The sequence below is a fragment of the Artemia franciscana genome, chromosome 2, assembly GCF_032884065.1.
Source record: "Artemia franciscana chromosome 2, ASM3288406v1, whole genome shotgun sequence".
NCBI lineage: Eukaryota > Metazoa > Arthropoda > Branchiopoda > Anostraca > Artemiidae > Artemia > Artemia franciscana.
Genome location: NC_088864.1, coordinates 3,546,130 through 3,558,771, shown reverse-complemented (window position 1 = coordinate 3,558,771; position 12,642 = coordinate 3,546,130). Strand labels below are relative to the sequence as shown.

The 12,642-nt window shown below is 34.9% G+C and overlaps 2 protein-coding genes across 10 annotated transcripts in view; one reads left to right on the top strand and one right to left on the bottom strand.

The window, feature by feature from the left end:
* Positions 1 to 1,779, bottom strand: part of LOC136036080 (choline/ethanolaminephosphotransferase 1-like) — a 78,305-nt gene extending 76,526 nt beyond the window's left edge. For 3 of the 8 annotated variants that reach the window (XM_065718109.1, XM_065718101.1, XM_065718084.1), the window contains exon 1: positions 1,723 to 1,774. The gene's annotated coding sequence lies outside the window, so the exon portion shown is untranslated. Of the gene's footprint in view, positions 1 to 841; positions 882 to 1,717 lie in introns of those variants that run through there. The other 5 variants (XM_065718077.1, XM_065718092.1, XM_065718060.1 and 2 more) reach the window with 4 other exon arrangements.
* Positions 1,780 to 1,825: 46 nt separating this feature from the next.
* The window catches only part of LOC136036072 (NAD-dependent protein deacetylase sirtuin-1-like), a 73,858-nt gene continuing 63,041 nt past the window's right edge, over positions 1,826 to 12,642 (top strand). The window contains exons 1-2 of one of the 2 annotated variants that reach the window (XM_065718037.1): positions 1,826 to 1,949; positions 9,865 to 10,048. In XM_065718037.1, the coding sequence (XP_065574109.1) occupies positions 9,906 to 10,048 (143 nt within the window). In that variant the 5' untranslated portion in view covers positions 1,826 to 1,949; positions 9,865 to 9,905. Of the gene's footprint in view, positions 1,963 to 9,864; positions 10,049 to 12,642 lie in introns of both variants that reach the window. The other variant, XM_065718047.1, reaches the window with a different exon arrangement.

Below are 12,642 nucleotides of genomic sequence, written 5' to 3'. Positions count from 1 at the left end.
TTTGATGTAAAAAATTTTTGATGTAAAAATGGGTTAAAACATTGGTTTCAAGCTTACTATTTTGTTATAAATTCATTTTATAAAAGCTATATAATTCAAAATATTGGTTTGTCATGACCAAGTTGAATAAAAAAATTCATAACAATTCCACCTTGTTTTCTTCTCAGGCCAATTTAAAAATGCCATTTCACAAAATAAAAATAAAACAAGCAGAAGAAACATGCTGGATGGAAAAATGGAGAATTTTTTTGAATTTTAGGTAAAGTTCTAGTTTAGCTACTTTTCATTATCTTGGAAAGAGGTTGAATTAGAAAAATGAAACTTTCAGTAATGAAACTGGGGTCACAAACATACTCTGGAAACAGGCATGAACACAAGAATTTACTCCAGGGAGGGGGGGGGCAGGAATCTTTCAAATCCCATATTCTGCATCAGAAAATTATTGAGAAATACAAAAAATTGTGGGAGTTGGAGGGGGCAGGCTTAGAAGCCCTCCTCTAGACATACCAATCTGAGAAGGCATTGCCAAGCTTCTATGTTAACCCTCTTCTGGTTTCTAAGAGTTACAAATTTGCCTATGATACTTGACAGATCTATAGGCTACTTACTGAAATTTAGATTGACAGCAATTTATCCTCATTTTCATTTATTAGTTTCTTTCTCTCTGACTTTAGTTTTAAAATTTAATTTGTCTTATTTGAGAAGAATTAAAGCTTTATCATTGTTTTTTTTTCAAAACTTAGTAAAATTATAGCAAACAATATAACTGGCTTTTGAATAAAGTGAATATACCACTTGATGCCTTTTTTATGCTATTTACAAATATAATAAGCACTTCTACCTCAAATTCAGATTTAAGCACTTTTTGAGCTCTTAAAAGTACCTAAATATGGGGTATAAAAAAGGCTAAAAACATTTGTCTCAAACTCTAATACATTGATGTCAAACTTACTGTTTCATTATAAATTCATTCTTTTAATGTCATATAATACACAAGCACTGATTTTCCAATATTAATTTGGATAAATTAATTTTACCAATATTATGGTATTTGCTTCTTTACACTGAGAAAATTTAGTATTATTTAGTCAAAAACAGCACAGCACACTATTATTTTGTCAGAAAACAATGGATAACTTGCATTTTAATTTAAAATTTGTCATTTTTAAGAGCTTAAAAAGTGCTTAAATTTGAATTTGTGGTAGAAGCAATTATTATATTTGTAAAGAACATAAATAAAGGCATCAAGTGGTATGTTTGCTTTATTGGTAAGTTAGTTATACGAACTGTCATAATTTTTGAAAATTCATCATTTTCAAGAGCTAAAAAAGTGCTTAAATATCAATTTAAGGTAGAAGCAAATATTATATTAGTAAAGAGCATAAAAAAGGCATCGAGTGGTATATTCACTTTATATGAAAGCCAGTTATATGGTTTGCTATAAATTTGCCACAATTTTTTGTAGCTCAATTGAAGGACTAGTCAATATTTACCAAAGAACTATTTTCATTTAAAAACGTTCATATAGATTAGGCAGTTTGTGACTAAGCCTTGGCTACTCTACTCAGGGAATTTACCTAGCCTAAAGCAATTCCCCAAATCAGGCCTGGTCAAGCAGATAGCCTAGGAAGGAAACTGAAACTAAATAGGTAATTAAAAGACTTCTAACAATTAAAAGAAAAGGTTCTGGTCAAGCCTACGAGTAAGTTTATTTAACCTTACTAAAAGATTTTGAAAAGGGAGAAAATCCTGGAACTGAAATATATTCTGCTTCTTACCTGAAAGAAACATGTCCACCAGAGGATAATTATTTTAGCGAAGAGAATGGCAACCGCAACACTGGTGTGCAGTATTCATTGAAGTACTAGAACATAACTAAAGACGTCATTTTGAAAAAATTCAGGAGTATTGGACTATAAATTGGCTAAAAGTCTTGTTCAGAAAACCAAGTTAGTCTTATAAGCAAGTATTAAGCGTCAGTATTATAAAAAGGGCAAAATAGACTTTTTAGAGCTTACTATATTAGGTCAGATAGCTTAGGGCCTAACCAAAATAGGCTAGGATAAATAAAAGGCAACCTATTCAACCTAAAATTAATGTCAGCCATACCCTAATAACCAGGGCAGGTTAGATAAGGTATAACTTAGAGAAGGAAACATGTAACAAAAATTCAAAGTTCATAATATGGAGAATAGCCTAATCATAGCTTACACATTTTGCATGTAGTCCTGGTTTACTTTACCCCAACCACAAATGTAAACATATTGAGTCCACATTATAGCCTATTTCCCATCTATTCACCCAATGTATCTCTCCTGTTTCAACCCTGCAAAAAAATGCTCTTATAGTTGTTGCTAAAGCTCTGTTTGATGCCTCTTGTAGCCTACAGGTAGTTTATTCACCTTGGTGATTCATGAAGTTTACCACACCATTAACTCTCTGACCTACCCCCTTATGTTTTTAAGGGGCACTAAAAGAGAAGTGAATATGGCTATCATCAGATCTCTGAGGGATACACATGGCCAGTTACAAGTCCAACTAAAAATCTTGGTAAAATTCTAGTTAATTGACTTCTTGCTATCTTGGAAAGGGTTTAGGTTAGGAGAATTAAACTTTCATGGATAGGTCTACAGGCTAGAGTATGCCTTGGGAAAGTATTTTAAAGTGCCCACCTCCACTCCTTCTCCCTCTAGAGGGCCCTGAATTTACCTACATGACAGATCTACCCCTATTGAAATTTTGACAAAACAACCTTTTACCTTAATTTTCAGTTACTAGTTTCTTTTCTCTGCCTTTAGTTCTGAAAATACAATTCCTGTTATTTGAGTAGAATTTTGAGCCATATCAATGTTTTTTTCAAAATTTAGGAAATGTATTTGCATATCTTTAAAACCTTATACAATGGATATAAGCAAAGTTATGAAGCTGAAAACAATTTTGTTGTACTTCAATTAAGCAGAAGATCTATTTTGCAAGGTTTCACTTTCACAACATGCATATTTTTAAAGGTCATCCAAGGTCAGGGCCCTCTGGAGAGAGAAAGGGTGGAGGTAGTTGCTTCAAAATACCTTCCCAGGACATACTTTAGTCTGTAGATTCATCTCTGAAAGTTTCATTTTCCTAACCCAAACCCTTTCTGAGATAGCAAGAAGTCAATTAACTAGAATTTTACCAAAATCTCTCTTAAGCAAGATGAAATGATAAGGCCACCTTTTCATTCCTTCTTAAAAAGGGCTAGTTTCTAGTTTCTTGGGAGGACTTTTGAATGCAGTGTCTTCTAGGATAGCTTAACAATAAGATCTTGTTTTTTTCTTGTAAGATTGCAGGCAGCTTTATTCTCATCAAGCTTCTTGACCCTTGTGAGAATGTTCCCTGTTTCCAGTAGGCTAGTTATTACTAAGGGAGACATAGTTGTAAGAATTATAGGTGGTAGATTAGGCAATAACTTGGTCAAGAAATTGGTATTGAAGTTATCATTCAGCATATCAGCAATATCTTTTGGTTTAGTTGCTTAACTCCAACCTTTTTTGTTGAAATGAGGATACCTCCACCTCAAAGCATTGATTGATAGTTTTTAGGTTTCACAGGTATTCCTGGGAGTGGGTTCTGGTCAGCAACTGCTTAGACACTCCAAAAATAGGCCCTTGACCTTTTTACTGTTACAGGTTTGAATAATTTTTCATGGTATCCTCTTGTGGTATTTATTTTTGCAAGGTGAAAGTACTTCTAGAAATACAGTTTCTTCAGGCTAGGCTTACTTTGTACAACTGTATCTGGTCTCCTCTTGTTTGTCTGTATTTCAGGATGGGTATGTTCAGTTTGAATAGTTTTTCTTCATAGTATAGGTCTTTTAAAACAAGGAAGAAGTTTGGTGGCATGTCTTTGGACTTTTTCCAGGGCAGCCAAGTCTGTTTTATGGTGGGTCCCAATCATGCTCCTATACTCATTTATAGGTCTGACAATCCCCTTGTAGAGTTTTCTGAAATTGTTGTTGTCCAAGTGCTTAGAACACCTTAGGAGGAACATGGACTGTGGTCATGGAAGTTTCATCACAGTTATGTATGTCACTTGTGGTCAAAGGAAGCTTTACTAGGACTATAGGTTTGAGAAAAGCTGTCCAGTGGTGACCCTATTCATGCCTGTTGTTTGACCCAAGCTATTTTGCTGGCTCTAAACCCCTCATGTTTAGTATAATTATGGAGCCATCCATATTAATTCATAAACACCCCTCAACATCCCCTGAAATTTCAACTTAATACCTTTATCAGTTTCTTACCAATGAAACTATCAAAAATTTGTGTATGGCCCTAATTATGTACTGAAAAAGAAACAAAGAGAGAAAAAACTCTATGAAGAAAATAGAAAAAATGGGACTTTAGCCAGTAGCAAAAAGAAAAAACACAAAACAATGCAGATATTTTGCCAGTTTAAAAACAAATCATTTTCAGCATAAAAGAAACAAAGATTGAAATACTAGAATAAACTAAAAACACATAAAAAACACCACCAATATTAAGCTACAATTATCATAACAGACTGCTTGGGTCACTGTTACTAATAGAGTTACTTCAATGAAAACACCAAAGCAAATGGATAGAAGTTATATAAAATGTTAATAACATTAATTAATCTATTGTGAAATAATCCTGTTTGCTATCACTGATGCATCTCTTCTTGGTCTTCAAGTTCAAGTTCCTTTTATTATCAATATTCATCCATTTATGAACAAAAATATCCCAACGGGCTCAATAACTATTAAATACATTCAAACTTAAAATATATTTAGAGTCTACTCACCAATCCTCACCTGAGTACAACCAGTCTCCACACCACCTACTTACAAAAAAAAAAAATAAAAAAAAAAATATATATATATACATCAAGGATCCAACACTCATACCACCCAAATCTAAATAATTAAATTCAATCTAAATAATTAATTAAATAAATTAAATCTTGATAACTAAACAACATAAATAACTGATCAATATTATAATTTAATTTATTTTTTTTTAATTAAAAAATTCTTCAACCATTTCTTGAAGGAGCCTATGGTACAGGACCATCAAATCCCAACAGGAATGGAATTCCAGACACATCCAACAGCGACTATCAGACCAAAGTCCGAGTGCACTGCAGGGGTGGATGGCACTAGCACATCATCCTTGTTTCTAGTTTCATAAGGACTGACATTTTGAACAATTTCAAAAAGCCCAGAAAAACTTGATGGAAGATCTCCACAGAAATACCGAAATGCAATGAAAGAGAGGTGTAATGTATGAATATCTTTAATCTTCAGAAGTTCAACAGAAATATGGGTGGTAGACATAAGAACTTTTGCTGGTTTCAGTTGGAGATTATGTAAAGATGTAAGTACAGATGGAAATGTTGGCATCCACACTGACGAGCAGTAGCATAAATAAGGGTAAATAAAAGAGAAGTATAATAGATGAAGGATAGAGAAAGGAAAGACTCACTTCAGCTTCCAAATAATTCCAAGGCCTCAAGAAACCTTTAATCTCATTGACTCAATATGCTGTTTGAAAGATAGATTTTCATCCAGAAGTATCCCAAGGAATCGAATAAACCAGTCAGCTGGGCGGGATATGGATCCCTTAAATGTTTTAAGCTCTGTCACTCAAGTCTGTCTGCAGCATTTGCCTATGTGGGAGAATATAAGAAGAAACAATTTTTTTACATTCAAAGCTAACAAATTTGCATCAAACCAATGATATATATTTTCTGTCATCAATTGTGGCTTGAGGATAAGAGATGATTCATCAGGTGCTGCAGCCCCCAGTGTGGTGTTGTTGGCGAATGCAAAGAGTTCTTCATGTTGACCAGGCATATCCAAGGCTCCGACCACAGCATCTCCTTTCTGGCACAAATGACAACAGAAATTAGATCGTGGGTTGCTAAATAGTCAATAGAGGTTGTTGACATATATGAGGAAAAGGGATGGCCCAAGAACTGAGCCTTGTGGCACTCCATATTCAACTGGAATATGCTCATCAGAAGCTTCAACTGCAATGGATTGGCCAGTTAGGAATGAAGAAAACCAGGACAGAGCTTCTCCATGAATGCCTTGATGTGACAACTTACCAATAAGTATCTCATGTGTGAGGCTGTCAAAAGCTTTCTTCACATCAAGGAATATTGCCGTGGGGATAAGGCCAAAGTCTAAAGACTGTCATACAAAATGAAGAAGCATATTACATGCATGTTCTGTTGAGCACTTCTCCTGAAAACCAAATCAGTGCTGATGAAAAAACTTCTTCGCATCTAAGAAACTCAGCAAATGCTTTAGCATAGCCTTTTCAAATATTTTAGAAAAAACAGACAGAAGAGATATAGGCCTATAGTTCTCTGGGTCCTCCTGGTCACCTCCTTTAAATAGTGCTATCACTTGTGCCAACTTGAGATGCTGAGGGAATATTCCGAGCTTGAATGACTGGTTAACCAAGTGGCACAGTGGTGTAATAATTGAGGGAAGAATCTGTTTGATTAATTTGGCAGGAATTTGGTCAAATCCAGATGAAGAATTTTTCAATGACGAAATTATTGTTATCCTGTTCCTGCTCCATAACTGACTCAAGAACCATCGACTTTGCACAGGAAGGACCAAGGAACTGCTTCCAAGATCTAGAACTTGAAGAAGGAACCACACCTAATGCCATTGTTTTCCCAACCTCAGCAAAAAATTTATTCATCTGATGTTGCACTTGGTCTTCATCCAAGAAAAGCTGATTCTGAACATTAAGTGATTTAGGGAGCTCTCTAGGTCTTGCTGATGGTTGCATAACTTCCTTAATTACATCCCAAGTTTTCTTAATATTTTTGCTGCAATCTGCAAACCTTTGGGAAAAATATGTAATTTTAGCTTTTCGAATCAGAGTTTTAAGCATCTTCCAGTATAGTTTAAAAGCCTCTAATTTAGCATCACTTGGTCTGTTCCTATACTCTTTCCAAAGGTTCTGTTTCCTCTTTATTGACTTCAGTATTCCAGCTGTAGTCCATGGGGCTATGGGTGTTAATCTCTTAGAAAGACTTGGTTGGGGTGTTTGGCAATGGTGGATAAGTTTCTTCTTTACTGTTTTGTAAAAAAAAAATCAAATACCTTATTATAATTTTCTAAGCTCACCCTCTCAGGTATTGTAAACTCCCATGACGTAGTGAATAAATCATCTTTGAGCTTTTCAATGTTTGCTGGTGTATATCAGAATTTTGGTTTATTATCAGGGGCTATTCGGCGGGCAAGCCGGGGGAGTGGAAGTAAAACTCCTACTGGGAAATGATCCGATGTATCTGATAGTAGCACTTTATTTTTTACAGAATGTATAGATGAGAACACATTGTCAATTAAGGTTGCAGATTGGTTCGAAATTCGTGTAGGGATATTTATACAGGGAGTTAACCCAGATGAGATTACTAGTGCCAGTATATCACAAGCCTGACTCAATGACATATCCATCATGTCAACGTTAAAATCACCCATTAAAATCATTTCTGCCTTTTCAGACAATACTTTCCCAAGAACAATCTCTAATATTTCCATAAATTGTTTCATTGATCTGCTTGGAGATCCGTATATTTTGCCAATTATTATCTTTTCATTGGAGCTAGTAGCCAATTCTATGAACAGAGATCCAAATACCCATTCAGTGTTTATAGACAGATCATCTCTTCTTACAACTGCCAGATTACTCAATACATAAAATCTTAGCCCCCCCCCCTTTTTTGCTATCTTTCTATTTGGAAATATTGAATTATATCCAGGTATATCCATAAGTAGCCAGTTCTTTTCATTTGAAAAAGTATCACATAAACCAATAATTCCAGGGCGAGAATTCTTACATATAAGCTGTATATCATCCAGGGAAGAATTCAGCCCTTGAGCATTCAAATGCATAACCTGGAGGACATCCTCCCACCAAGCCCAAACTCCTCCACAAAATCACTATCAATCATATTATCTAAATTTTCATCAAAATTCATATTGGTGTTCTTCCTATTGGGTTATTCAAAATTTCATTAAATTTACTCTACGACTTTCATATTCATCTAATCTCCTTTTTGTGAGATTAGCGTCAGTCCTTGATGAAAACTCAATTTCATACATTACTACTTACCAATATAGGTGATGAATAGAGACCACGCTGTAGTCAAGTGAACACAGGCAACGCAGACATCCTAATGACAGCAAATTCATAAGGCAAAGGCATGAACTTGAATTTTTGCTCTGGAATGGAAAAATATTTACAAGTAGAAAAGTAAAGAAAAGAGTAAATAACATGGAAAGAGAGAAATATAAGAAAATAAATAAAAAAAACATAGATACGCACATTGCAAAAGAAAGCAAGAAAGGAGTAAATAATATAGTAAACAGAGAAAAGGAAAAATAAGACAATAACTAAAAAAACACACACAGATACGGACGTTGCAAAAAATGAGCAGCAAAATTGCATCCCCTCACTTTACTGAGGCGAAAATGCTCGATAGTTTATGTCACACGTCAGAAGCACCATCACTAATAACTGCGGATAAAACCAAGGCAAGGAGGTCATGGCATGCATCACTGAACTTAACCCAGTTTGAGCTAGAAGTTTTTTTTGTTTCTAGCCATAGTTTAGTACCCTGTTACATGACTTTAGTTTGAGATACTTTCTCAGTGGTTACTTTGGAATTTTGAAGCTTGTAAGCTGTACTCGAAAGTTCTTTTCAACACTTTGCAAGTTCAAATGGTAGGTCATTGCTGATGCTCTTTCCTGTGCCTTTTAGGCTACCAACACAAGCCATGATACTATCTTTATGCCTAAGATTCAGAACAGAGACAAAAATAGGGTCCGAAACGGGGCGAGAGCTCGAGCAGGAAGGGCGCTTGGTCTTGTTTCTAATTCTAAACATTGCCATGAATTTTATATCCTCCGAGTTTTGTACTGGCATTCCTGATAAAAAGTCGTGGACTGTCTCTTCAATATTCTCACTATCCTTATTAGGAATTCAGTGGATCAGCAGATTTTTGCGTTTTATGTACAATTCCGTACTCAAACACCGTTCTTTAACCGCTATAATTGCATTTTTCAAATCAGAATTCTCTTGTTTCAGAGCTGAATTCTCTTTACGAAGATTTTCGACCATTTGCTTTAAGTCATCCGTACGCTCGTCGAAATGCTTTTTTGTGACCGACATTGTTAATTATGCAGTAAAAATTTGCTTTCGTAAATCAAATTAGCAAAATGACATTTCAAAGGGACTTACAGGCATGGGCCCCTTTCTTCATATAAAAATCTAAGGGGCCCCATAACAAACAGCGCAAATATTGTGAAAAATCCAGATGCAGTTATTAAACTCTCACAGTCACAAGCTAGGTCTTGCCTTGATGAATCCTAGATTGCTACTGATACAGTTTTGTATTTATTCTCATCCCTATGTGATTTTGTAAAATCTTAATACCCTTTTTAACAGCTAGTTCATTTTTTCAGAAGAATATTATAAATCGAATCAGTATTTATATTTCCTGTATCCTTTTTTATTGAAACATTTGCAAAGATATATTTTTTAATTTCAGTAGCCTCCCTTGCCCATTGAATATAACCTCTATAATTAGAAATGGCCCTGGCATCATAAAATTTTACATAATGATATGGGTTGAAGGAAGTATGCTCAGCCAATGCTGAAACAAAAGTTTCAGGAGGCTTGCTTAATTTTACAGAGACTTGCTTAATTATGTATGGGGAAGGTATTTTCAAGTTTTTAACTCTATTTACTACCTTTAGGCTTTTTTGCTGTCTAGTTGTTAGGTGACAATTTTCTAATAGCTTATGGAAACTTAACAGTGATAAATATGTTCTTTTGTAATTCTAGGCGTCAATAGGGTTGCACTACATGGTAAGGACTAATGGAAAATGAATAATGATGTAAATGAACCACGTTCAAAAACTATAAAGCTTGATGAGTCATATCCAGAGGAAAACTCCATTCAAGAAGCAAATCAACAAATAGAGCTACTATCTCCTGAAGAGCCATTGGATCAATTAATTGAACAAGAGTAAATTTTTGTTACTTGGATTTTTAGTGATGAAGATTTTATGAAATCACTTGAGTTTTTTAAACTGGTTTCGTATTGTATCTATGCTGAATTATTTTATTTCTTTTTCACAAAACAGTTAAAAATTAAATAGACATTAACGTTCCTCTGATTTGGTTTTAGTAGGCTACTGGTCTCTTTTCTGAAAGTCTTGGCTTTTAGATACTTAAAAATTTATATGAGAGGATAGTCAAATAAAAAAAGAATTTCCTAGTGATAACGCTGCTTCAGAAGTTAAAGAGTAGCCAATAATCATATACTTATCCTCAGCAAATTTGGTAGTAACCCTTAACAGGGTTTGAAGCCAGTACTTTCCAGTGTTACCACAATCAAAGTTTTTTTTTGCTCTGTCATTCATAGCATAGTTAATAGCCAGTTTCAACTTCACAGAGTAATACATTAAGAATTAATATCATTCTAGAACTAGAAGTTTAATTAAACAAAAAATCTGCATAAAATACTCAAAACAAGCACAAATTCTTCAGTACATGAGTGGGGTAGCCCCTACCCTTTATACTAGGTCTAAACAGGAAGCATATAGAGTGCAACTTATATAGTGAGTAACCTGTGGTAGTGCAACAGACTAACACTCTGCTTGGTAATATAGGGCCCAGGGTCTGATTCCAACTCCTGAAAGGCTTGCTACCTATCCCTGTAGGAAAGACTCATTAATTGATACGTCAATTACGCCCCTACCCTTTATACTAGGTCTAAACTGGAAGCATATAGAGTGCAACTAATATGGTGAGTAACCTGTGGTAGTGCAACAGACTAACACTCTGCTTGGTAATATAGGGCCCAGGGTCTGATTCCAGCTCCTGCAAGGCTTGCTACCTATCCCTGTAGGAAAGACTCATTAATTGATACATCAATTACGCCCTACCCTTTATACTAGGTCTAAACTGGAAGCATATAGAGTGCAACTAATATAGTGAGTAACCTGTGGTAGTGCAACAGACTAACACTCTGCTTGGTAATATAGGGCCCAGGGTCTGATTCCAGCTCCTGCAAGGCTTGCTACCTATCCCTGTAGGAAAGACTCATTAATTAATACGTCAATTCGTCCTACGTGCTATAAATGTCTCTGGAGGGTATTTATCCTTATGCTAGTATACACAGCTGGTGATTGAAAGGGATTTTTTTTGTGATTGCTGTTTGAAAGCTTTGAGTGGAAGGTTTTACTGTTCATAGTAAGGTAAATAGATAAGCCCTTCCATTCTCAGTGCACTGTGAACATTTTATTTATTCTTACTTGTCATATAGTGCATTTATTCTTGAAGCTTTGGAAATATGCCAAGCTTTTTAGTAAATAGTAGGGGTCCAAAGGCAGCAGTCCTCCTCATATACAGGGTAGTTTATGTTTGTTCTGAGTTATGATGTCACTCTTATTTGGACAACAATCTTTATTAGTGTTTCAATGAAACCAATCATTATAATCTGTATTCATTGATTGCCACTCAATGCATTTGAACTAAACAATTTTTATCCTTAAGGGAAACATTTGTTAATAAGCCTTTCCATTCTTAAAGCATTTATTTATTATTTATTTATTTGAAAACCCATCAAATATACAAAATGAAAAAGACGGAGCACGAACATATAAATATAAGAAAATATATAAGAACATATCAGAAGAGACATAACTAGAAAGAGACTCAACTAATGAAAGGGCAAACAAAATAGCACTAAAATGAATAAAACGAAAACAGATCTATTGTAAAAGGAGATTATACCAATCGTGATTTACTATTTTAATATTGTGTCTTTTGATTAAATTTTCAACTGCAACATGAGGGTCGGTTATGTGATACTTTTTAATGAGGATTGAGTTTCTGTACCGGGGAGGAAAACGTAGGAGGTATTTAGCAAAACGGAAGAAAAGCGCACGGATTTTAGACAGTTCAGCCTTCGAGAATAGTTTCCAAAATGGTGCCAGGCACAGAATATGAGGTAAAACAGTTGCGTTGTATTCTGAACAGTATTCTGGAGAAACATAAAACTGAGTTCTATTGCCAGACGCTAGACTGGTGTCCCCTCAAACTCCTATCTATAAGGACAGAGGTTCAAATCCTAGTATTGTTGGTTTCTTGGTTTAAAATGGAGGTCAGTGGCGTGACTGTGTAAGCTCTGTCGGAGTCGATCCAGCTCTAAATGGGTACCAGGAGCAATCTGGGGAAGGTAATCATGAAGGGTGTTCAAAAGTACAGTATGGCGGGTCCCCAAGTACCCCCTCGCACTTCCTGGCTGAAGGGTCATGATTTTAGGGTCAGGATCATGAAATTAGGTTTTACTTTCCTAAAAAATGGTTGTTTTTTCATCATTTTTTAGGAAAGTAAAACCTAAAGGGAAGAGCATATTGTGGAGGGATAGCCCTTGTTGTATACAAAATAACTTATATTTATTTTAACTTTTGGTGTTGTTCTCTACTGTCATTTCTTTAAGAAAAAGGAGAAATGATCTGCTTTTTAATTTATGTTCCTCTTTATAATAGTATATCAAGTTTTATTTTAAAACTTTATGCTAAAGTTTAACTTTTAGATACATATACTTTGAAT